At 39.5% G+C, this 27281-nt stretch overlaps 1 protein-coding gene across 1 annotated transcript; it reads left to right on the forward strand.

Moving 5' to 3' along the window:
* The first annotated feature begins 2574 nt into the window (after nucleotides 1-2574).
* On the forward strand, nucleotides 2575-27108 carry LOC116143080 (nucleolar protein 10-like). The gene is given in 11 exon segments (XM_031428497.1): nucleotides 2575-2669; nucleotides 5048-5138; nucleotides 5944-6002; nucleotides 11418-11538; nucleotides 11946-12011; nucleotides 16011-16063; nucleotides 16151-16265; nucleotides 25421-25591; nucleotides 25687-25845; nucleotides 26226-26303; nucleotides 26932-27108. Coding segments are annotated over 10 exon segments (1089 nt in total). The 5' UTR covers nucleotides 2575-2669; nucleotide 5048.
* The last annotated feature ends 173 nt before the right edge of the window (nucleotides 27109-27281 follow it).

Consider the following 27281-nt stretch of genomic DNA (forward strand, 5'->3'; position numbering starts at 1 on the left):
TCTTCCATTGTGGTGCAACCCAGTTTTGTAAGTTCTTTGTATAGCTCCCCGTCTGGGAGGAGACCCTTCTTGAAGGCATCTACAGTTGTCTCAGGGTTACATGTAGGGATGGAGATCTTCTCTTTGTTAAACCTGCTGACATACTCCTTCAGTGGCTCTCCCCTTCTCTGGTATACTCTATATAGGTCAGCCGACAACTCCTCGAGTTTCTTACTGCTGGCGAACTGTTCAACAAATGTGTCAGTGAGTTGAGCGAATGAATTGATGGATCCGTTCGGGAGGTTCGTGTACCATTGGAGTGTTAGGTTGGATAAACTTAAACCGAAACTGTTGCACATGCAGGCTTCCTTAAGCGATCGGGGTTTGGAGACAGTGAACATCCGCTGCTTATACGAGGCTACGTGATCGTCCGGATCGGTTGTGTCGTCGTACTGTTTCATGTTGGGGATAGTAAACTTCTGAGGCGTGTCGGCTAGGGCGATCTCATCCATGAAGGGTGAATCCGCGTAACAATGGGGCATGCTCTTCTTGGTTGGGATCGGCATTCCTGGAATGCGTCGCATCACTGCTTCCATATCGGCCAATCTCTTGGCTAGTACCTGTTCCATAGGAGAAGATGACGCCACTAAGTCATCTCGCATGATCGGGTCAGCCTTTGCAATTGTCTTTGGTACATTCCATTGGGTCATCCCTCATGGGGTAATCTAACGAGTTGTTCCTTCGTGCGTTCCCTGGTAGCATAAATCTTCGGTCATTCCTTCTGGTTGGATGACTCCCATGGTAACTGTTCTGGTGTTTCACCCTACATAGATGGTCAGAGGAGTCCTCTGATAGTCATTCGGTTGGTTAGGGTGGATGGGCTCGGGTGCTGCTTGTTTAGTTTAGCCGTTCATCCCGTGAGGATGAGTCGAGCCGAGTGGAGTATGTGTTGGGATGGTAGACTAGATGTAAGGTGGGATGGTTAGATTGGGCTGGTCTTGTGGATGAGGGCTTTCTCCCACCGGGTCGTCTTGATCTTGATGTTGGGATGAATCGGCTGAATGATGTTCCACAGGCATATCTTTATCTCCATGGATCAGGACAGAATCGTTGACCGCATACAGGTTTAGTAGACGCGGCCTTTTGTCGGAGACCGAGGGTCGGTGCTCTGGCGTAATGAGAGGTTGCATGGACAAAACAGGGGTGTGGAACCGATTGGGGGGTGCCTGGCCAGGCAAGAACTCTAGATCATAGAATTGACTAACCTTCTCCTTGAAAGACTGGTTTTCTGACCTGATGGACATGTTTTCTGTCCAGATTGCATTGTTCTCGGCTTCTAATGCGGCTACCTTGTCCAAGTTCTGTTGCATGAGAGCAGTTAGAGCTTCCAATTTGGCCTCGAGGCCGGGGTTAGCGTTGTCGGAGTTGTCAGCCATGGAAAGTTCCTCTACGTAACAGGGTTCGTCGAGCCAAATGATTGCTAGAGGCCCCACGGTGGGTGCCAATCTATAGACATAAAAATCTACCTGTACGGAAGGGGGGTCTGATCCCGTGAGGTTGAGGCCACTAGCGATCCGCTGCACCTGCACACGTAGAAAGCAAACGCGTGAAGCGAACAAGAAACACCGGGGTGGTGTTTGCTGTAGGCACTCCGACGCTCAAGTTAGCAAGGCTGAAAGAGGCTAGTATAGTGAGGGATAGGGAGTAAAGAGGTTACCGGAAGTCTAGTCGGAGACTGTGACTACGACAATGATGTAAAGCTCTCAAGTGGGAGCTTCAGATGTGAAGGTGTAATGTAGTGTGTACACAGGATAACATCAAATTTGAAAATCTTGTTATGGGGGTGTTGGGGATTGATTATAATTTGTTTACACAGGAGTAGAGAATCTGTATAGAAGAAAAGTAAAAAAGAATGGGAGTGCAGGTCTAGTCCAAGGAAATTAGAAATTTATTTCTCACAAATTTAATTTAATTTAATTAATTAATTTATATATTTATTTTTTGTTGTTGTTTTCGTTTTTCTGAGTAACTATGAAACAATGGTGTCTCAGTATACATTCATATATATTTGAGATCACTAGCAGTTTGCTTGGTCTTACATGTTTCCCAGATGCTTTAAAGTTTGTAGATAAAATTTCAATAATGGCCACCCACGATTGGACATGCATGCATCAATTTAGGCCCTTTCAGTACATATCTTGGTTTTATCATTTTTGTACGTGCCTAGCCTGGTAATTATTATTATTATTTTGTATATTTGTTATTTTTGTTCTGGTGGGATGGGTTGCATTTATTCATCACATAATTTCAATATCTGATTGGACACCAGTAGTTATGGTGCTCAGTCATTCACCTATATAATTCAGAGATATATTACTTCTAACTGTTTAACTTGTTTTCTTTTACTTCTAACTGTTAGCATGTTTCCTTTTACTTCTAACTGTTATTGTGTTTTCTTTCAGAAATTTAAACCTTATAGATATGTATCAGTCATATTCCTAAGTAAAGTTAATATTTTCAATGACTTTTCAGTCGTTACGATTTCATGAAATTTAGTAATTTTGTAACAGTATTTTGTTGCCTATATAGGTGTTGGCTGATGACTATTCAAAGCTTGCATTTTTATGTGCTGATCATTCTGTTTGTCTACGTGCAAAATACGGAAAGCGCTATACTTTGTGGATTCCCAGGTTTTTTGATTGCTCAGTTGTTACTTGTTTCTGTTTCTGTTTCTGTTTCTGTTTCTGTTTCTGTCGTATGTCATCTTATATTATATATTTTGCATTAGTTATAATTGATTTAGATAATAGATGGTTGGATTTATTGATTTACTAGGCCTTCTAATGAGCTTTTTCCTTGATGTGCTAACATTTCATGTTACAGTCACACTGCTATTTTATTTCATATGGATGCCAAAATATTCTGAAAGATGATTAATTATGGAAGAAGAAACTTCAACTGGACTTCCTTTATGCATTATTGTGCAAAAAAAGTAGTGTTTTTAGGAATTTTAGGCCATGATATCAAGTTAAAATAGCTATTATAGGAATTGTTTTTTATTTCTTTAGTGTCTGTTAAGAGGTAGAGACAAGAAGTTGGTGCTGTCTTTGTTGACAAGAGTGAGAGGCCTAAACCAACTTATAATTGGTTTTGAGATTCCAATACAGTTAACCCCTGCTGCTGTCTGTGAAAAAGAAGACACCGGGGGGGTGGGGGTGGTTGGGGGACCTAAGAGGCATAAAGCATGGATGTCGTAATGAACTTATGATTGCTTAGAGGTTGTTTCTCTGGTGAGATTGATCTGTCAAAAGTGAAATTCGAACTCTGGAAAAGAATACCTTAACTTGTATAAATTTTCAGGGGTTCCAATTGCTTCTTAAATTTCTTGAAAATGGTGATGGTTTAATTTTGATTGGACTCTTATTTTTAATTTCAAAGCAAAAAATTCTTGATGATTTAGTAAATAATTGTTGCAATACTGATTGGGGATAAGCTCTTCTTAGCAATGGGCTGGCTGATTTGTGAAAAGAAAATATTTTGATGGATTTTATTTGATATTATTCAATTCAGTATTTTTTAACATAAGATTAGGGTTATTGCATCATATTTTTAGTCTCGGTTCCTGATAACCTCAGGGACTTATTTTTCATAAGTTGAGTGTGTTTAGGGTTTAGGAATTTTAGGGCTTAGTTATATCCAACTAGTGTAAATACTGCTTTATCAGAAAATTCACAACAGCATTGGATGAAATGAAATTCAGATTAGAGTTCTGAGCTTTTCCCTGCTTCTACTTTCCTATAACTTTAGTCTATTAGGGTTTGCACCCTTGGTATAATAGCTTGTGGGTTTAAAGCCCTCTCATATTTGCTTGTTGCTCTAAGTGCACATATTCATTTGAAATTAGAATTCCTCCAATAAAGTCTTAGAGTTTATCATTTTGGATATGGTTTAAGTTGTACTTATCAGTCTTTTAACCGTAGGATACAACAATCCTGTGCTCACTAATTGTCCTTTTTAGTCCAGGGCCTTGGGCAGATTTCTAGATTCTCATGTGTGATGCCTTATCATGCAAAATATCTTGGCCTATAAAGTGAATTTAGAAATTCTTCTTGTACCTTGGTATACATTTTTGTAATGATGGAAACAATCACAATTTTTGTATGAGTGGGATTTAGAGTGGAGGTGGTTAGCAGAAAGATTATAAGAACATCTCTAAGGGACTCTTTATATGACCAAAATTCTTTATTATAAAGAGTTTATCCATAAAAACAAGAGTCCAACAGACTCTTTATTTTTTAAATACAAATTAAAGAGTGAGTTTGACTCTTCACATTTAGAGAGTCAAATTTCACTCTCTATCCTAATTTTAATTAATAAATTATAAATTTTTATGCATTTTATTTATTAATTCTCTCTCCTATTAACTTATTTTTTTTGAAAAAACGCATTCTCTCTCCTAAAATTTAAAAAGTTCATTGGATTTGAATAAAAATTTTGTTCTTTATATTTAGAAATTAATGAAGACGTTCTTTATTTAAATGAAATGTGCTCTTTATATTTTAAAGAGCACTATTGGAGATGTTCTAATAGTTGATGGCTTTTTGGTGGTCCAACTGGTGTTTGGATGTCACTTCATTGTGAATTCTCGTTTAGTTGCCTGTCTCTTTTTAGTATGACAGTTTTAATCTGGGGGATTACTTGCATTTCAAAATCTCTGTTGGACATGGTTTGCCTCTTCATCAATCGTTTGTTCATATCAATGTGTACCTCAGCACCTTATCATTTTGCAGTATTATGAAAAAAAAGATCAGAATCGGTGGATGGTCATCTCTAATTAGTAGGTCAAAGCAAAAAAAAAAACTGATAGGAACTGGTGGATGGTCATCACTAATTAACAGAGTAAATGGTGGTTGTGATATGATTCTAATCTAATTATTTGTCTCATCTATTCCCTTTATTGCTGTTAGACGTGTGCATTTTGCACTGGTTAACCTTTACGATATTTGACTTTTTCTTTTTGAATTATTTGAGCAGTGGTTGATGTTGTAGATTTGTATGTATTTAACAGGATGGGAAGGGATATGGCGTATGATTGCTGGTCTTGTCACTTGCTTTGTGCTGCTTCATCTCCAGATTTATATAGAATTAATTTAGAGCAGGTACATTTTGTTCTGTAAGAGTATTATTTTCGATTTTTTGTGCTTTAGTTGCCTAAATGACGTTTGATGCAAGTCACCATCTGTTTCTAGTTTCCCAAAAAAAAAAAAAAAAAGGAAACTTTGAGGATGTTTAAAGCAATTGCCAATATAGATCTATGGAATTTTCTTTTTTATTTATATATTGAGAATTAGAGTTGCTAACTACTAGCTACTTCGGGTTTCAAAATTTATTGTTTTAAATGCTCCTCTATGTTAGCTAATTAAGATCATTGTCATTGAATAATTATTTATTTGTATTGCAACTGAACTATTCCAATCTCACACTCCAATGTAAAATTGTATTACAACTGAAATATTTGTATTATTGTTCTAAATGTACCACTAAATTTTCTTATTAAGGTCGTAGTTGTTGAATAATTGTTTATTTGTATTACAGCTGAACTCTTCCAATCTCATACTCCAAGATGTATAATTGCCTCACCATTTACCTTCAGCTGCTTGTAGAATCACTGTGAATATTACATTTCATTATATTGTTGAATCTATAATGAAATTTTGACTCTTTGATTCATATGGACATATTTTTTTGTCATCATAGATTGACAATTGTGCAGTTCAGAACTTGTAAAGTTGTTGGTCTTCCCTTAGAATGTCTTTGGTTTTTGTGGATTCCTTCACCTTTTCTATACTTAAACTTTTGTCTTGATCAGTTCTTATATGTCTCACTTTTTCTTTTCAGTATATATTCCTGGTCTTTCTTTATGTCAAGGCACTATTGATAGTGATTAACTTTGTATTTTTACAGAGTCAATTTCTCTCATCTCTGAATACACAGTCATTGGCACTAAATGTTGTTTCTCTAAGGTTGTTGCTGAATCTTGTTACTGTTGTTATTCCCTTTGTCTACTAGTGTAAGAAAAATTTATATGTTCAGTTAATTGCTACCAACTTTTCCTTATCTAAGAATTAGAGGCTTGTTTTACAATTTGTTAAGACTCCCTACGTAGCAACCAAAAAACCACACAAACAATCCACAAAACAGAGAGTAATATGCTCAAACAAGATTATATTACTAAAAAATGAAGAGTAACCAACAATACATAAAAATACCAACTGATAGATCCCAGCAATTCGAGGAGCTGGGGATCTCCCTTAATGACAATAGACTAAAACTTGATTCTACCCCAGAACAAACCCCCTCTATTTAAACTATCTTCTTAACCACCTATTCTCTATTAACAACTTTGATTCCCCACTCACGTGACTGTAACAGACTCTCCAAACAACCAGGCACCTCACCACCTACATTTACTGCCTCAAATGTCTCTTATGCCTTTTATAATGATAAACATGATTAATGGGAGGTCTATCAATGGCGCCCCCCCCCCCCCCCCCCCCCCCCCCCCCCCCCCCCCCCCCCCCCCCCCCGAAGAGCCACCTTGTCCTGAAGGTGGAATTGGGGAAATTGCAGGTTGATAACATCAAAAGCCTTCCACGATGCTTCAAAGGCAGCCAGGTCCTTCCATTTTATAAGGACTTCCCGAGAGCCATCTAACAAAGTGCGGACTACCAAAACTGATTCTGGGTGAAACAGGAGTTCCAGTTCGGTGAGGAAGGAGGGCAGGGGTTGGATGGGCACCGAGGGGTGGAGACTGCGTTTAAGCTGAGAAATGTGAAATACTGGATGAATTTTTGCCGTAGTGGGCAACTCTAACTTGTAAGCAACCTGCCCAATCTTCTCTAAGATGGTAAAAGGGCCATAAAACCATGGACTCAGTTTCTCATTCAGTTTCTTTGCTAAGGATTTGAAACGATACGGTTGGAGCTTCAAAAAGACTTGGTCCCCTGGTTGAAAACTAACATCCAGACGGTGCAGGTCAGTTGTGCCTTTCATCTGTTCTTGAGCAACAGCTAGGTTATGTTTCAATTCCTCCAGAATTGCATTTCGTGCAGCCATCTGCTGATTCACTTCTTCCACAACAGAAGGGTAATCAGTAAACTGGAAGAGAGTGGGTGGATCCCTCCCATATAGGGCTTTGAAGGGAGTCATTTTTATGGAATTGTGATGGGTTGTATTATACCAATATTCTGCCCAAGACAGCCATCTATGCCACTGTTTGGGCTGCGAACTACAGAAGCAGCGTAGGTAGGTTTCCAAGGAGCGGTTGACAACCTCCGTTTGACCATCAGTTTGAGGATGGTATGCTGAGCTAAACTTCAATGAAGTGCCAGCAGCCTTGAATAGTTCCTGCCAAAACTGACTGAGAAAGACCCTATCTCTGTCTGAGACTATGGACTTGGGAAATCCATGTAGTTTTACAATCACAGAAATAAAAAGTTCCGCCACATCTTTAGCACTGTAAGGATGGCACAGAGGAATGAAATGTCCGTATTTAGTAAGCCTATCCACTACAACCATTATAATATCCTGGGCTTTTGACTTTGCTAATCCGCCAATGAAATCCATACTGATATCTTCAAAAACCTGGGTCGGAATTGGTAAGGGCTGAAGTAAACCTACTGGTTTGAGAGCAGAGTACTTATTTAATTGGCAGACGGAGCACTGTTGGACATATCTCTGCACATCTTTCTTAATTCTAGCCCAAAACACTATATTCATCGGTTTCTTGTATGTTCTGAAAAAACCTGAATGGCCCCCTCCCGGGCTGTAATGAAATTCGGCTAATAGTTTAGGAATGAATTTCAAATTTGCAGGTAATACCAATCTGTTTTTGTAGACGAGGCAGCCACGGCGAAAACCATAATGGGGATGGCTGGAAGGGTCGAAAAGAAGGTCTTGTATGATTGCTTGGAGCTTGGGGTTTTGTTGTGCCTCGGCCGCTAACTCATCAAATTCAGAAAATTGGACCACCGAAATGGCCTCCAATTCAGCTCTCTCTCCCCGTCTGGATAATGCATTAGCTACCTGGTTTGAACTTCTCGGTTGATAATGGATTTCGAAAAAGAAGCCGAGGAGCTTAGAAATCCACTTTTGTTGTTCGGGTGTCTTAGCACGTTGATCTGTCAAGAATTGCAGGCTGCGCTAGTTTGATTTAATGATAAATTTGTGGCCACTAAGGTAGTGGCTCCGCTTGTGGACAGCAAACACAATGGCCATCAGCTCCCTTTCGTATGCAGATTTCTGTCGGGATTGGTGGGAGAAGGCTTGGCTGATGAATGCTATGGGACACTGATTCTGGACCAGGACAGCACTGATCCCCTGTCCCGATGCGTCTGTGTGAACTTCAAAAGGGAGAGTGAAATCAGGGACTGCCAGAACAGGCACCTTAGTCATTACCGCTTTAAGTGTGTCAAAAGCCTGCTGTGCTTGGTCATTCCAGGCAAAAGAATCTTTTCGCAGTAACTGTGTTAAGGGCTGCACGATTAAACCATAATTCTGCACAAAGCGGTGGTAGTAACCTGTTAAGCCCAAAAAACCCCGTAATTCTTTGATTGTGCATAGGGCGGGCCAAGAAAGCATAGCATCAATCTTTTGTGGGTCAGCCTCGACCCCTGTTGTTGAGATTAAATGACCCAAGTACTCCAATCTATGACGGGCAAAAAGACACTTGTAATTGACAACCAATTCATGCTTAGTGAGAATCTGAAAGGTGTGTCGCATGTGCAGCAGATGGGTCTTCAAATCAGGGCTGTAAATCAGAATGTCGTCAAAAAATACAAGTATAAACTTCCACAAGACTGATTTAAAAATAGTGTTCATCAAAGCTTGAAAAGTGGACGGGGCATTAGTCAACCCGAAGGGCATGACCAAGAACTCATAGTGCCCCTCGTGGGTTCTAAATGCTGTTTTGGGAATATCTGCTTCTTTAATCCGAATCTGGTGGTAACTGGATTTGAGGTCTAGTTTTGTAAAAATGGCGGCCCCTGATAGTTCGTCCAACAGTTCATCAATTGAGGGGATTGGAAATTTGTCTGGAATAGTGATGTTATTAAGTGCCTGGTAATTGACACAAAACCGCCAACTACCATCCTTCTTTTTTACTAACAGAACCGGACTAGCAAAAGGACTTGTGTTAGGTTGTATAATTCCTGCCATTAGCATCTCACCTACCAGCCGTTCGATTTCATTTTTCTGGGAAAAAGAGTATTTGTACAGGCGAATGTTGGGAGGTTTGGTATTGGTTTCTAAGACTATGGCGTGGTCCGTGGGTCTCTTGGGTGGGAGTGTAGTCGGCTGTTCGAACAAATGGCTGAACCCATCAACAACTGTTGTGGCTGCTGGGTCCATGGGTTCCTCTGTGTCCTCTTCCTTAACACCAATGGAGCATAACTCGACCACATATCCCGTATCCTCTCTCTGCAAGGATTTCAGCATTGCCCTTAATGATACCACTGTCTTGACTAACGACGGATCCCCTTGCAGAACCACCCGCTTCCCGTCACTGAAAAATTCCATAGTCAGATTTCTCCAGTTTGCACAGAGATCTCCCAATGTACTCAACCAAGAAATGCCCAGCACTACATCTGTTCCCCCTAACTCAAATGGAAAAAGTCCTGACACAACTCAATCCCTGGCATTTGCAATGGCTCACCTCTGCAAATTCCCTCACCTCTAACTGTCACTCCGTTTCCCACCATCACCCCAAAAGATTTACCTTTCTCCACTGGTAGCTCTAACTTTCGCACCATTTCATGCGAAATGAAGTTGTGGAAAGCCCCACTGTCAACCAAAATAATCACCTCTGACTCTTCAATCACCCCTTCGTCTGATACTTTCGAGGTGGGTTCCGAACTGCCGTCATCGTTTTCTGCCCCGTCGTCATCGGTCACTAGCAGTATCTGGATCGATTTGCTCCTACAACAGTGATTTGGTCCATATTTCTCAGCACAACGGAAACAGAGACCCTTTTCTCTTTTTTGTTGTAGCTTGGCGTCGGTCAGTCGCTGGAAACTATCCTTGCGGAAGTTCTGCGTCGTCGCGTCGCTGCTTAATCGATTTCTGTCGTGAAATCGATTTGGGGAAAATTGGGGATTTAGATCTGCATTTCGCGATGGGTTAGTCCACCAATTTGGGCGATTGGTTTCCGGGTTTGGGCTTGGTGTGACCCGAGTGTAAGGGTCTATTTTGATTCCTTGGGCTTTAGTTAATCTGGCCCGACTTTTGTCTAAAACCCAGTTGCGTTCCTCCACACAGTGGGCCTGATCCATCAAGGCAAACAGGGAAGTGGGCTGTGTTAGGCGAGTCTCAGCTCTTATTTCCTCTTTTAACCCATTTGTAAAAACCCCCATCAAAATGTCTTCTCCAACCTCATGTAAGGGTGCTGCGTGAGCTTCAAAATTTTCCCTGTACTCCGTCACTGTACCCATCTGCTTTAGAGCTACCAAGGCTTCATAGGCTGATCCCTTAAATGATGGTCTGAACCTCTCCACCACTGTAGTCTTAAAGTCTGTCCAAGACCTGATGGGAGCTCTAGACTCTACCCACTGATACCAGTTCAGGGCACGACCTTCCATACACATGGCGGCTGCCGCCACCTTTTCTTCCTCCTCATACTGATTTACCGAAAAATATCGGTCAGCTCTAAATTTCCATCCATAAGGATCTTCCCCGTTGAATATGGGTAGTTCCAACTTCTTCACCTTTGAGTTTTCTCCCTTCTTGTTCCTATCCACTCTCCTACTGTCACTACTGTTGGAAGCTTCACCGTTAGATTCTTTCCCCTTGTCCTGGCTCAGATTTGCATCATTCTCCTCCTTAAACTTCATCTACTCACGAAGCTCTAGTAAGTACGCCTTAATACTCCCTAGTTCTTCCTTAACAATTCCCATTTCCTTCTCAACGTTCCCCATTTCCTTTTCCAAACCTTCCACTCTGTTTTCCATCTTCGATTTAACCATAACCCAACGTGGCTTTGATACCAATTTGTTAAGACTCCCTGCGCTAGCAACCAGCAAACACACAAACAATCCACAAAACAGAGAGTAATATGCTCAAACAAGATTATATTACTAAAAAATGAAGAGTAACCAACAATACATAAAAATACCAACTAATAGATCCCAGCAAGTCGAGGAGCTGGGGACCTCCCTTAATGACAATAGACTAAAACTTGACACTACCCCAGAACAAACCCCCTCTATTTAAACTATCTTCTTAACCACCTATTCTCTACTAACAACTTTGATTCCCCACTCACGTGACTGTAACAGACTCTCCAAACAACCAGGCACCTCACCACCTGCATTTACTGCCTCAAATGTCTCTTATGCCCTTTATAATGATAAACATGATTAATGGGAGGTCTATCACAATTTCAGCAAACTTCATGGGCTAGTTGCTTGTGGTGGGGAAGATGGTGCCGTGGAATGTTTTGACATGAGAATGAGATCCTCAGTTGGTAGAATTAATGCTATTGCACCTGCTGGTGATATTGACCAGGTTTTAGAGTTTTATCAATAAATTGCAATAGGGGTTGCAGAGGTTTCTCTGATCACTAGTGTACTTGATGGAAGTAAATTTTCTTTAGTTCGTATCCTTGGCTCCAATATGTTACATGGTTTTGATGAAGGTATTTGCTCCCAATGTGCATTGTTCAGAGATGCATTTTCCATGTGTCATTGTTCATCACATATGAAAGTCTTTAGGGGTCAAATGTGGTCACTGTTTCACCCTACTTTAGGCTAAAAGATGTTCTGAAATATATCATAACAAATTTTTTCTTGTTATGGTCTACAGAGATGGGAAGGAAAGAAAGTATTGTACACATGAGCAAGAATGATTGCATATCTATCCTATTTGTTTCACCTGAAATTGTTATCTTACTATATTTGCCATCTTTGTTGGAGATTACAGCATTGGAGTTTGACACAAATGGGGGTTTCCAAATGGGAGTTGGAAGTAGCATGGGGAAGGTACTAACTACAAATAGACTGATAGACCACCTATCAAGAAGGTTTACCAGCACAGAGGGCACAAGGGTAAAAAGCCACTAACAGAATTGGTTGGAATTGGAGAAGCATGCATTAGTGGAGAGAGGCCAACAGAATAAAATTGAAGAAACATACTTGAGTGGAGAGAAGCTGGAGGCAGGTGACGTGTGAACCAATTAGTTAGAAGGGAATAAAAGTTGTTAGCTGATTCATGTATAAAAGGGGGAGCCTTTTGGTTAAAAAGTAGATAATTGTAAAGTGTGAATCAGGGAGGTCCCCAGCTCCTCGAACTGTTGGGATTTATCTACTGTTATTTTTCTTTCATTTTAGTCCTGGAAAATTGCTCTGTTTTTACCAATTTCAGTTCTTAATATCAATCCAATTCTATCCATCCAAATCTGTCTTGCGAAAACACTAGAGAACTGGTGCATTATCTGATTTTGTGGTTGCTTCTTGTTCGTTAATCCTAGGGTTTTATCATAGACATAATACTTTTAGATGTTCAGAATCGTATCTTATGCTTAATATTATCTACTTAAGTTTTGTGCTTTGAAAAAGTCAGTTCATGGACTCTGAAAGGAGTTATTTGTGGTGACGCTTATTATATTTACCCCAACATAGGGTTATACCGTGTAACGCCCCACTTGAGATACGTAGCTAACGTTTCTTCTTTTGCTCTTATTTGAGTTGGTTTATTAGTATTATTGTTTGGTTGACCTTTGATTGAGTGGTGTGTTGAATACTTGCCTTGAAATTAGTTGAAATAGAAGAAGTTCAGTGTTCCAAGCTTCGCCGGGGTGAAGAAGAATCTTCGCCGCGGCGAAGAAGTGTTGAAGCCACGGGAAGCTGCTGGACAGTTTCGCCGCGGCGACAGAAGCTTTCTCGCCGCGGCGACGTGCCAACCAAAATATTTGTTAAGTTTTAGATATTTTCTTCCCTAAGGGCAATTTGACCATTCTACCCCTAATTAGTAGGAAAAGTGGGGAGTAAAATATAAGGAATTTTCATGGAGAATATGTTGATATGGGGGTGTGGTTGTAATGAATCAAAAGATATAGATGGAATTCCCAAGGAAGAGTAAGGGCAAAATGGGAATGCTTGTGCATAAATTTCATTAAAAGGAATTAAGTCATTACAAACCCTTCATTCTTCTTCTCCATCGCCACTCTCCTTTCTTACTTCCTCTCAAATTCTTTTTCTTTTGTTCAAGGATTTTTAGAGGGCTTTTGGAGTGATTTGGGGTAGAAAATCAATCTAAGGCATCCTAAGGTAAAGATTCTTGCTTTGGAGGTAAAGTTTTGTGAGAGTTTGAGTATATTGAATATTGGGGGTTTTTGTTCATTTGTTCAAAGAGTAGAGAAAAAGTCAAGCAAACCAAGAGAAAGAAAGAGCTGGTGAAATCTCTCCATAACAAGGTAAGTAAATCCCAACCCAAGTTGAGATTTGAGAATTTTCTTAATTAGGGTTTTTAATAGCAATTATGTATGTATGTTATATACATGTTATATGCCATGTTATTGAGTCTTAAATGGAGATTATTATTGCTTTGTGATTGTTCATACATTTCAAGTATAAGAAGTGAGAAAGTGGGTTGGAAAGGTAGTTTGAGATGGAATTGAAGGATATTGAGAAATCCTTTTTGGAAGTGTCTTTCTTTGGCAGGAATTATGGCTATGTGAGGGAGTTTCTCCCCATTTTGGATGGTTAGAGAAAGACATAGGACATTATTGTATAGTAGAGTTTTATTATGCATTTGAGTTGTTTGATGAAATGCCTAATAGAGGTTTGAGTATGAGAAGTGAACCTTAATTCTTGCAACATTGCATGTTGGCATTTCATAAGTGCATTAGTGAGATGAACCATCCATGGCATTAATTGTGCATTGAGAAGTGACCTAAGAAAGAGTAGGAAACTTGTGTATGCACTTGCTCTATGAGTAGAGAACTTTGGATCAACTACTCTAAGGTAGAGAGAATGAGAGTGTAGAATAGAGTGAATGAGAAGAGTATTAAAATGGGTTGATGCTTTGTTCATCACCCGCGTTATGAGAACTGGTTGATGCTTTGTATCATCATCCGAATAGTTTTAGAAATGGGTTGATGCTTGGTGATCATCACCCGATAGTTATTAGAATGGGTGGATGCTTTGTGATCATCACCCAGTTAGTTATTAGAAAGGGGTTGATGCTTTGTGATCATCACCCGATATTTATTAGAAATGGGTGATGCTTTGTGATCATCACCCGACAGTGATTGGGAACGGTTAATGCTTTGTGATCGTCCACTCGAAAGTCATTAGGAACGGGTAGGTGTTTTGTGGTCTCCACCCATAGTTACGAAAACCGAGTAGGTGCTTCGTGATCCCCATTCAGTAGTCACTAAGAACGAGTTGGTGCTATGTGAACTTCACCCACAGTCATGAAGAGTGAGATGGTGCTGTGTGAACACCACCCGGTCGTACCTCCAGTAAGATGAGGCCATGATGTTTAGTAAGAACAGAAACAGAATAGTGTAAGAAAGAATTAAGAGAAATACATACGGGGATAAACAGATAGAGGGTTTACTTACTGAGCATTATTTTGTGCTCACCCCGTTATTTTCCTTTGTGGATGCAGGATCTAGGTGATGATGCAGTCGGAGGGGCGTCGGCAAGCGAGGAGCAATAGCTACACTGTTTCCCCTGTTTTTGTCTTCTAAATGGCTTTTTGTAAATGATGCTCTTTGTGTATAAAAGACTTATTACACATAATAAAAAGAAAAGTTTTGGGCCCATTTTCTATTGTTATTATGCATGCATTGTACTAGTTTACAATAGTTGTTACATACCGCTATATGTACGTTCAATATAAGCCATTGCTTGGAGAGGTATAAAGGAGGGTTTGACAATTAAAGCATAAAATATGCCAAATGAATTAATGATAGCCTACTCCTCTTTCAAGAGACAAGACTGAAATAATATATAAAAAAATAAGTCCAAAATAAAATTAGCGGGCTTTGAAAGGTGTGATAAACCATAAACCTCGGTGGAAATAAGGCAACAAGGAGAAATACAATGTTAATGATTTCAAGAACTAATAATTTAAAATTGTATCAAATTTTTAGATTGGAGATTTTACCGAGGTTAGTTCCTTAAGTGTTATTTCAGGTTTAACAAAGGATTATAAGACTCAGATTGTTTGAGACATGTGACTCAAGTTGAATGAGTATGGATGATGGCATAGCAACGTCTGAATGACGTCTGAATCAAGGAAGATGGGCCATGGATTGGTGGTAATAAGATTAATCTATCTGATCAGACTGATTTAAGGTAACTTCCAAGATAAGGATGTAGAATTTATGTGTAATCAAGGGAATTTGTGGCTAACGTTTTGGTTAGGATTTCAAAAGAAGTTTTATGTTGATAAAAAGTGGCTGTTATGAATATTGTCAGTAGCAGTTAGTTCAAATTTTGAATGGATAATAATATGAGCAATAAACTAAGGGCTCTGCGCTTTAAGAAGAAAAATATTAAGAAAAAACGTAAAATGAAGAAATAAGCTGCCAAGACTTTAATAATTCTAAAACTATGACAAAATTTTCGTTGGTCAACTCTAATAACTTTGAGGTGTATTGGCCTGTTTATCAGCTTAGATCTTATTCTGGTATAACTAGATGAAAAAAAAATTGTGATAAGAAGTAAAAGATGTATATTAATTAAAAAGAAAAAATTACCAGTGTGGACTAGGAGTTTACCAACAAGGTAAACTCATCACTTGCAGTGGGTACCAGAATCTATACAAGAACAGTCAGGAATCTTGAGCTTTGAACTTTCGAGAAGATGATCGGGGAAGTAACTTTTGGAGGATTCCCGTCCAGGAATTTAATTGCATTAATTTGATTATTTTTGTTACATTGTGTAATTTCCATATTTAGATGTTAGGTTTCTCTGCATCCTTTTGCTATAATGATTGAGTGTGGTTTTAATATTGTCTTTGTAATGCAGGTGTTGCTTTATGATTTGGGATCCTCATATCCTATACGAATCAAGGATCACATGTGAGACTTGCTTTTCATGTGTTATCTTTTATTGCATGCTTGGACTCAATTAGTCTGTTTACTGAAAATTCTGCCACTACTATGCAGGTATGGGAGTCCAATATTGGATATTAAGTGGCATCATAGTCTTAACACGGAGCGACCAAAGTTAATTACAACAGACAATCATGTTGTCAGAATATGGGACCTGAGACAGTAAGATGTTTTTATTTTTATATTTGGTTTCAACTTATATTGTTTGGAACGCTTGTATTCATGGATTAATAAACTTAAGTGAACATCTCTATGTTTCTTGTTTTTGTTTCCTGTGAAAGATGATGAAAATTATTTACACTCGTGTCATAGTTGAGTACTAACTGGTGGAGGAGGCAAGCTGCAGAGAATTTCAACTTGTAAAGTATATCATCGTAGTTATTTAATTGTCTCTTCGGTTTGTATGATTAATGTTAGATCTGCAAATGATATAATCTTTCTGTATTCTATTTAAATTAGGTAATCATTGTTGCGGTTAGTATGTATTCATTGAACCATTGATGTAAAAAAAGTGGTTCTCATATAATGCAGATTTCATATGTATTGTCCAATTGTCCTAGTAATATTTTGAGGTTGTTTTCAAAAGTCTTAGTGATGTCAATAAAAGAAACCCACCCAAGACTAGTTGTTTATTTTAGGAACTATCTATTTTAGATATTTAACAATATTACTTTTTTGAATCGGATTATTATTATTTTGGGTTAGATTTGGTTTGTTGTTTGAACTGAATCATGTTTCCTTTCTTTTTAGTACTATAGATGGGCCTCATAAGCTTTTATTTTTGTAAAACACTGTTTGAATCTGATGGACACAAAATAGCAAGCTGGTACTCACGCAAGACAAACAACAGAAAACAGGGGCAAAAGGGGTAAATTACCCAAGGACAGATGTCTAGATTAGTTGTTAGAATCAGAATATCAGAATAAAAGGGCAATGGAACCAGAGAGAGAGGATATCAATTGTTGTGTGCATGAATTGAGTGTGGGAGGTGCTGGCCCTCGAAGACCAGTTGGTGTTACTGTTTTATTGTTTTATTCATATTCATACAGACTCATTGTTACTCTTAAACCCTCTATTACGATTAATATACCATTTCCATTATTTTGAGCGGTTGTGTTGGATTGATGCTGATATATTGTTGAATGTTACATCTGGATAGTTCTTATTCTTGTATTTGAGCTATGTGTTGCGTGTGAGTTGTGAAAAGGGTCTGGTAAAGTGTTGGGTTCAATCAAACTGGTATCAGAGCTAACGATGGTGGGTTATGGTTGGTACTTAAATGGAGAACAGGATTGAATGTGTAAAGAAAGACTTAACAGTAGTTCAGAGGGATGTAGCCAAGGTGACGGAAACAGTGAATTCGATGAGAGAGATTCTGATGGACATGCAAAATTGGATGAGAAGAAAAGATGAAGAAGAGGAAGAACGACGAAGAAATGCGTCTGAAGAAATCAACCCAGACAGGGGAGGACGTACTGAACAAGAACATTTCGAAGGACAGGGAGGCTCCGGTGAGAATCATAGGGGCCAAGGATCGAACCAAGGCAGGGAAGGGTGGAACCGCTGAGACTAGGGTGGCCAGAAACTGGAACTTCCTCTCTTTTTCGGTGAGGATCCTTACGGGTGGATCTTCCGGGTGGAGCGCTATTTCGCGATCAACCAGATCCACGACGAGCATAGGGTTTTGTCGACGGCCCTTTGCATGGAAGGAGAAGCACTCCATTGGTACCAGTGAACGGAATCACGGACGACGGTGATGACTTGGCCAGCTTTTAAGGTGGTGTTGTTGCAGCAGTTTAGTGGAACGCAGGAGGTCAGTCCACTGGAGATGTTGATGTCATTGCGTCAGGGGGGTACCGTGATGGACTTTCGTCGGAGATTCGAAGAGGTGGCGGCGTTGACTCAGGGTGAGAAGGAAGAGGTCCTAATGGCGGCTTTCCTCAACGGGTTGAAACCAGAGATTTGGGGCCGAGATTAAGTTACAGCAACCGGGTCTCCTAACCCGACCCGATTCCCTGACTTGGCCCAACGTGTTAAAGAAAGGAATTGGGCCTTAGAAGAAGCCCAAGCAAGCCTGGCCCAAACTGGAAGATATAACCACTTTACTTATGAACCCAAACCCAACTCTACCATACCCAAGCCCAACTCCAATTCACTTAAAATGGATGAAAAATCCTCCAGTTCAAACACCATTCAACCTTCACCCAAATCTGTCAACCAAACTCACGCCTTCTCCCCAACTACAACCCTCAACCGAAGATTTCCATCTGAGACTTACTGCAGCTCAGGGTCAACAACTTCAAACAACAGCAGGACCAATGCATTCTGACGAGATTTTTCATTCAAAAAGTTGACTGAAGCCGAGATACAGAGGAATGGAGAGCGTGGCTTGTGCTACCGATGTGATGCAAGGTATTCCCCAGGGCATAAATGTGGAGAGAAGCAATTCCAGGTTTTACTAGTGGATGAGGAGGAAAATGGGGAGGAAGAGATAGCTAATGAAGAAGAAATGGTAGAAGAAGAAGTTCCTAAGGAAGCTGAGTTATCAATCAGTTTAGTGGTTGGAATTAATGGGCCTAAAACGATGAAGTTGAGTGGAGAAATTAGAGGTAAGGAGGTTATAATTTTAATTGATAGCGGGGCATCGCATAACTTCATAAATAGGGGCTTGGTGGAGGAGCTTCAGATTCTGGTAACAGCAACTAAAACATTCGGAGTGAGGGTTGGTGATGGCTATAACGTTCGGTGCCAAGGAGAGTGTAAGAGGGTGTGTTTGAGCTTGCAGGATGTTGACATAATACATAATTTTTTCCCATTTGAGATAAGCAGTGTCGAAGTCATTTTGGGTATAGCTTGGCTGGAAACATTGGGTGAAACAACCACAGATTGGAAGAAGCTGGTAATGAAGTTTCATTGTTCGGGCACCACGGTCACACTTAAGGGAGATCCAGCTTTGTGCAGAACTATGGTGTCACTTAAGGGATGCTGAAAACATTATAGACCGAAGGATCAGGATACTACATTGAGTTCAGGCATATGCAGATACAGTCAACACAAGAACCAGGCCATTTGGAGTTGATTAAGAGTTTATTATAGCAGCATCAAGAATTGTTTGAACCTCCACCTGGGCTGCCACCGATCAGGATACATGACCATGCCATCAGACTGACAGAGGGGAGCCAACCTCCTAATATCAGGCCCTACAGGTACCCCTACTATTTAAAGAATGAGATTGAGAGTATTGTCCGAGACATGTTGGTATTCGGAATTATAAAGCCAAGCAAAAGTCCGTTCTCGAGTCCTGTGTTACTGGTGAAGAAAAAGGATGGTGGCTGGCGATTTTGTGTGGACTACAGGGCCTTGAACAAGATTACAATGCTCGACAAATTTCCAATACCGACGGTTGACGAGTTATTCGATGAGTTGGGAGGAGCTTCGGTGTTTACTAAATTGGATCTTAAATCGGGTTACCATCAGATTCGGGTCAAAGAAGAAGACACCAACAAGACCGCTTTCCGCACCCATGAGGGCCATTACGAGTTTCTGGTAATGCCCTTCGGATTATCCAATACCCCTTCTACCTTTCAAGCTCTCATGAATGATATTTTCAAACCGTATCTGCGGCGATTCCTATTGGTTTTCTTTGACGACATCTTGGTTTATAGTCCTAATATCACAGCCCACGAAGGTCACTTGAGTCTCACTTTTCAAACCTTAAAACAACATCAGTTGGTAGTAAATCGAAAGAAGTGCACATTCGCCCAATCACGGTTGGAATATTTGGGCCACATAATTTCCACAGAGGGAGTGGCGGTTGACCTAGCAAAGGTTGAATGTATTTTGGCATGGCCGACACCTAAGGACATTAAAGCCTTAAGGGGATTTCTCAGATTGACTAGGTATTACCAGAAGTTTGTTAAAGGATACGGCACACTAGCAAAACCTCTCACCGTGTTACTTTGCAAAAATTCCTTCTGTTGGATCGAATCCTTACAGACTGCTTTTAATGATTTAAAAAGGGTAATGACTACGGTACCGGTTCTTGCTATGCCTGATTTTACTAAAACTTTTGTTGTTGAAACAGATGCTTCAGGGTTAGGTTTGGGAGCAGTTCTGATGCAAGACGGCCGACTACTAGCCTTCATCAGCCAAGGCCTATCACTAAGGTCCCAAGCCAAGTTCGTTTATGAGCAGGAACTTATGGCAATTGTTTTCGCAGTCCAGAAGTGGAAGCACTACCTTTTGGGTAGACATTTCATCATCCGAACGGACCAGCGCAGCCTCCGTTACTTAAATGACCAAAGACTACACGAGGAAGAGCAACAGAAATGGATAATCAAACTATTGGGGCTGGACTATGAGATACAATATAAACCGGGGTTAGAAAATAGAGCCGCAGATGCCTTATCTAGACGAACTGATGGGGTGGAATGCAATTCTCTCTCTACTTGTTACTTTGGTAGTCGTAAGGAATGGGAAGAGACTATTCAGCAAGATCCTAAGCTGAACAACATCTGCCGAGATTTGATTACGGATCCCAAAAGCCATCCACATTTTCACTTAGTGGGACACCAGCTTTTCTATGATGACCGACTAGTATTACCTCGCGCCAGTCCGCAAGTTCAACTCCTCCTTCAGGAATTTCACTCATTGTAACGCCCCACTTGAGGTACGTAGTTATTGTTTCTTCTTTTGCTCTTATTTGAGTTGGTTTCTTGGTATTATTGTTTGATTGACCTTTGATTGAGTGTTGTGTTGAATACTTGCCCTGAAATTGGTTGAAAATAGAAGAAGTTCAGTGTGCCAAGATTCGCCGGGGCGAAGAAGAATCTTCGCCGCGGCGAAGAGGTGTTGAAGCCACGGGGAAACATTCTGGACAGTTTCGCTGCGGCGACAGAAGCTTCCTCGCTGCGGCGACAGTCCGACCAAAATTTTTGTTAAGTTTTAGATATTTTCTTCCCTAAGGGCAATTTGACCATTCTACCCCTAATTAGTAGGAAAAGTGGGGAGTTAAATGTAAGGATTTTTCATGGAGAATATGTTGCTATGGGGGTGTGTTTGTAATGAATCAAAGGATATAGATAGAATTCCTAAAGAAGAGTAAGGGCAAAATGGGAATGCTTGTGTATAAATTTCATTAAAAGGAATTAAGACATTGCAAACACCTCATTCGTTTCTCCAACGCCACTCTCCTCTCGTGCTTCCTCAATTTCTCTTTCTTTTGATCAAGGGTTTTAAAGGGTTTGGTGTGATTGGGGGGAGAAATCAAACCTAAGGCATCTAAGGTAAGGATTCTTGCTTTGGTTGTGAAGCTTTGTGAGTTTTAGTATATTGAATATTGAGGGTTTTTGTTCTTTTGTTTGAGAGTAGAGAAAAAGTCAAGCAAACCAAGGGAAAGGAAGAGTTAGTGAAATCTCCATAACAAGGGTAAAACCCAACCAAGTTGAGTTTGGGAATTTCTTGATTAGGGTTTTGATAGCACTTATGTAGTGTGTTATATACATGTTATATGCCATGTATTGAGGCTTAATAGAGATTTTAGTGCTTTTTGATTGTTTATACCTTTCAAATATAAGAAATGAGTTGTGGGTTGGAAAGGTAGTTTGAGATGGAATGAAGGGGTATTGTGGAACCTTTTGGAAGTGTCTTTCTTTGGCAGGTTTTGTGGCTTGTAAGGGGGTTTTGCCCACTTTGGATGGTTAGAGAAAGATTTAGAATCATTGCTATAATAGAGTTTTATGATGCACTTGAGTTGTTTGATGAAATGCTAGTAGAGGTTTGAGTATGAGTAGTGAACCTAATTCTTGCAACATTGCATGTTGGTATTTCATAAGTGCAATATGGAGATGAACATCCATATGCATTATTATGCATTGAGAAGTGGACCTAAGAAAGAGTAGGAAACTTTGTGTATGCACTACTCTATGGTAGAGAAATTGGTGGATGCAACACTCTAAGGGTAGAGGAATGATAATGCTGAATAGAGTGAATGAGAAGAGTAGTAGAGATGGGTTGATGCTTTGTGATCATCACCCGATAGTTATGAGAATCGGTTGATGCTTTGTGATCACCACGAAAAGCTATTAGAAATGGGTTGATGCTTTGTGATCATCACCGATAAGTATTAGAAACGGATGGATGCTTTGTGACCACCACCGGGTAGTTTTTAGAGCAGGGGTTGATGCTTTGTGATCATCATCCGACATTATAGAAGTGGGTTGATGGTTTGTGATCATCACGACAGTGATTAGAGAGGGTTAATGCTTGGTGATCGTTACCAAAAGTCATGAGAAATGGGTAGGTGCTAGGTGGTCTCCACCGTAGTTACGAAAACCGAGTAGGTGCTTCGTGATCCCCACTCGGTAGTCGCTAAGACGGGTTGGTACTGTGTGAATTCCACCCGATAGTCATGGAGAGTGGAGGGTCTGTGTGAACGCCATCCGACCGTACCTCCGGTAGATGAGGCCATGACGTTTAGTAGAAACAGAAATAGAACAGAATAGTTAAGGAAAGAATTAGAGGAATACATCAGGGGACAGACAGTAGAGGGTTTTACTTACTGAGCATTATTTTGTGTCACCCCGTTATTTTTTCCTTTGTGCATGTAGGATCTAGGTGTTGATGCGTCGGAGGCGCGGGCAAGCGAGGAGCATAGCTACACTGTTTCCCCTGTTTTGTTGTGTAAATGATTTTTGAAACATACTCTGTGTATAAAGACATATGACATATAATGAAAGAAAGATTTTGGACCCAACTTTTTCTATTGTTATTATGCATGCATTGTATTGCTTACAGCAGGTTACACTCACCTCCATGGGTGGACATTCGGGATTTTCAAGACCTATAAGCGGTTTGTCTCAGGTTGTCTATTGGGAAGGGATGAAGAGTGACATTATGACGTTTGTTTGCAACTGTGTTACATGCAACAGAGTAAATATGACAACCTCCAACTCGTCGGACTGTTGCAACCACTACCGATACAACCCAAGTTGGGAGGACCTTTCTATGGATTTCATCGTAGGCCTACCAAAAGCTCAACGGGTAGATACATACTAGTGGTGGTTGATCGGTTTAACCAAGTATAGCCACTTCATACCTCTCAACATCCTACATGACGCACAACAGGTAGCTGACCTCTTCATCCAGAACATTGTTAAACTACATGAGTTCCACGAACAAGGTCTTGGATTGAGATAGACTCTTCATGAGCATTTTTTGAGGAGACATGTTTAAACAATCAAGTACGAAGCTACACATGAGCACAGCGGATCACCTTCAGTCAGATGGCTAAACAGAAGTGGTTAACCGTTGTGTTGAGACCTATCTCTGTTGCCTTGCGGGACAACAACCAAAACAGTGGCCTAAGTGGTTAAATTGGGCAGAATACTGGTTTAATACATCCTCAATCGGTCCCAGGTATGTCTCCTTTTCAAGCACTGTACGGCAGAGATTCACCAGTCCTCCTAGATATTCCAACATGCATCCGTGGTGGCCGTGGTAGTTGACGAGCAAATGACGAAAGGAATCACATTCTGGATGAATTAAAACTCAATTTATCCCAAGCTCAAGGCGCGATGAAGGCCTATGCGGATGGTAAGAGAAGAGACGTTCAATTCCAACCAGGTGATTTCGTTTACTTAAGACTTCAACCTTATCGTATTAAAACACTGGCTCGAAGGCCCAATGAAAAACTCAGCCCAATTTATGGACCGTATGAATTGACCGAAAAGGTTGATCCTGTGGCATACCGTTGCAACTTCCCCACAAGCCTGCATCAACAACGTGTTCACGCTCCCAATGAAAAAGGTTACCTCTCAGCCACCACCTCACTTCCACTCCCTCCCATTCTTGAGGAGATATGGTACTCCAAGTCGAGGCCTAGCAAGTTTACGAAAGCAAGGTTGTTTAAATGGGAACTATGAGTTTCTGATCAAGTGGAAGGGGTCTACCGACTTGTGAAACACTGGGAGCCTATACAACCATCTGCCACCAATTCCTTCTTTCCATCTTGAGGACAAGGTGACACTCCTTGGGGAGGGTAATGATGGACCCAAAATAGTAGTTGGTACTCCCAACAGCATCGCACAGGAAACAGGGGCAAAAGGGGTAAATACCCAAGGACAGGTTGGATTAGTTGTTAGAGTTGTTAGAATCAGAAAGTCATAATAAAAGGGCAGTGGTACCAGAGAGAGAGGATATCAATTGTTGTGTGCATGAATTGAGTGTGGGAGGTGGGCCCTCGAAGACCAGCTGGTGTTACTGTTTTATTGTTTTATTCATATTATACAAACTCATTGTTACTCTAAACACTCTATTATGATTAATATCCATTCCATTATTTTGAGCTGTTGTGTTGGATTGATGCTGATATATTGTTGAATGTTACATCTGGATAGTTTATTCTTTATTTGAGGTGTTGTTGCGTGTGCGTTGTGAAAAGGGTGGTAAAGTGCTGGTTCCATCAGAATCCACATTATAGAACGTCTAGATTGCTTTCTCTCTTTTTTTTCTTTTCCAGTCTCATCTAATTTTTTTCCACTTCATATTTTTTCTCTCTTCATGCACATCTATTGGTATTAGAGATTTGTCTTGTCCTAAATTAATTCGACTTATAATGTTCATGAACATACTTTACTTGGCCAAACATTTTTTAATTGCCATTGTGGTGAGTAGTGACCAGAGTATAGAAAAATGAGAAATTTAGATGGCACCACCCCGAACTATGTAGATCAATGGCTTTTGGTCAGGCATACTGTTGATCTTGATACTGGCAGCTGTGGACCAAGATTATTGACTTGGACAAGATATAAGAATTTCGGCAAATAGCAAGGTTTTAAATTCAACTATAATTATGGTTAAGAGTGATAGATCTTTAATTCTTTATTTTAATTGTTTATATTTTTTTAAGATACAAGGTATCCTTGAAAAGAAAACAAGGAAATTTCACAGCAAAACAAAATTTCTTGAAAAATCCCCGCCTCAATAGAAGAAAAAAAAAAAAAAAAAAAAAAAAAAAAATCTAAAAAAAAAGAGATGGTGCTAAATTTGTTGTCAAAAAGGAAATGATAGATGACAAGGATTTCTAGAAGAAGCAATTTATAGTAATTAACCTAGAATGTGCGATGACAGAATAGGGGTATTTTCTGTGCAAATGAAGTGGAGACAATGTATTCTTCAGTAATTTCAGGGATTTTACGAGGAACATATACATGCAAGATCATGTAAATGTGTGATTATATTATAGATATGCATATTTTCTCTCTCTAATTTTTCCTAGTATTAGTATCTATTCTTGTACCTTATTTGATCTTGCATCATTGTCAGGGAGAAGGCAGGACCCCGATTGAACCATCAGGTGGAAAGATAAATGATGTATGTTTGTTCAAAGACAGCGGGTTGGTGTTGCTGGCTTTAGATAGCAGCCAGATACCAGCTTACTTCATACCTGATTTGGGACCTAGTCCCAAATGGTTTGCTCCAATGGAAAACATGACGGTGTGTTATAAATCTTAGTTTATTTGCTTCTTACCTTGCCTTTTGTTCATTTCATTTGGAGTGCTGATTTTTTCTTTTTTGGGTCTATTATACAGGAAGAGGTAGAGGAAGCTGGACAAACAACCATATATGATAACTACAAATTTTTGACTAGAGAAGATCTTGAAAAGTTGAATTTGACCAGTCTGATTGGCACCAATCTTCTAAGAGTTTACATGCATGGCTTCTTTATTGATTATCGACTATATAAGAAGGTGAGGTTGCTTCAGTGAATATATATTTTCAGTTTTCATGGAATATATAGACAGTCATAGGAAACTCGAGAATGTTTTTCAGGTTTATTTTGTTTTCCATCCACTGGGGCTTTTGCGGGGAATGTGCATATTCTATTGTAGTGAATGAAGTTGATCATTCAAAAATCAATCAGATTTGTCAGATCTGTTTGAGGGAATGAAAAAAAATTGTCATTCAAATACTTTGATTGCACACTATGGCAACTTTCTTAACTTGTTTCAGTATATATTTGGGTTATATATATTTATATTGCACAATATGGTATATGGTAGTATTGGATAGCTTTTTGGATTTAATAACATGGCTGCCCAAAAATGTTCTAATGCCATTCTATTTTCAGGCAAAGGCAACAGCAGATCCTTTTGCGCATGAAACCTATAAAGAGGAGCAGAAACAAAAACGTGCATCTAGAATTACGGTGAATATTTATATTGTCAAAATCAGCATTTTTATGTTCCTTAAAACTGTTTGTATCAGAAGTATTTATGTCTGGATATTTCTGCCATGTTCAGAAGTATTTATAAAACTTTCTATGAAAAAAGCAATTGAGTTTTGCGTTTCCACAATCTGATAGCCTTATTAGTATTGATTTTGAGAGTGAAAAGGCATCTTGTACTAGTTTTTTGTAAGAATTGTTTGTATTTTTGAAACCCTGCTTTCTAGAAATATCAAAATGTCTTTTAATTGTACATGTGAGATTAATACTGGTTTTTGGACAATCTGTTTCGTCTTTTGAAAATTGTGTTTTTCAAATATAATATTGGGTGCTCTTTATTCTGCTTTTAGATTTTTATAAGAGATAAATATGTTTGAAAATAATATTGAGCAGGCCCTAAATTTCTATATTTGTTAAGGAGACAAGTGTGAAAAATTAAAATTGATTTCTTACTGCATGTTCTGTGTCAAAATGACTTTTTTTATAAGTTCATGGTTCCCTGATGTAAATCCTTGGGCTTCCTGGATTTCCTTCTTTCTTACTCTTTAATTCTGGTAAAGTAGGAAGATCTGATTTGGGCTAATTAATATATATATCGTTCTTGATGCAGCTTAAAAGGAAATTACCCAAGGTTAACTGTGGTCTTGCAGCTCGTATCCTTGAAAACGAAAGTAAAGATGTTGACGACAACGAGTCTAAGAAGAAATCCAAGAAGAAGAAAGGCCTTGGCAGTGGTGTTTTCAAAGATGAACGATTTGCAGCAATCTTTGAAAATAAGGTATCATAATATGATTATCTGATTCTACTATCTGTTGTCAAGTTTAATATTATAATTTTCTTAATTTTCATATAATCTGTTGTAATGGTTTTATTTATGATGAGTTCCAACCTCATTGAGCTCTGATCCCTTGTGAAATAGCAAATATACTAACCTTTCTCCATTAGCATGTTGCAAGACTT

This window comes from Pistacia vera, unplaced genomic scaffold (genome assembly GCF_008641045.1).
Source record: "Pistacia vera cultivar Batoury unplaced genomic scaffold, PisVer_v2 Contig425, whole genome shotgun sequence".
Taxonomy (NCBI): Eukaryota; Viridiplantae; Streptophyta; class Magnoliopsida; order Sapindales; family Anacardiaceae; genus Pistacia; species Pistacia vera.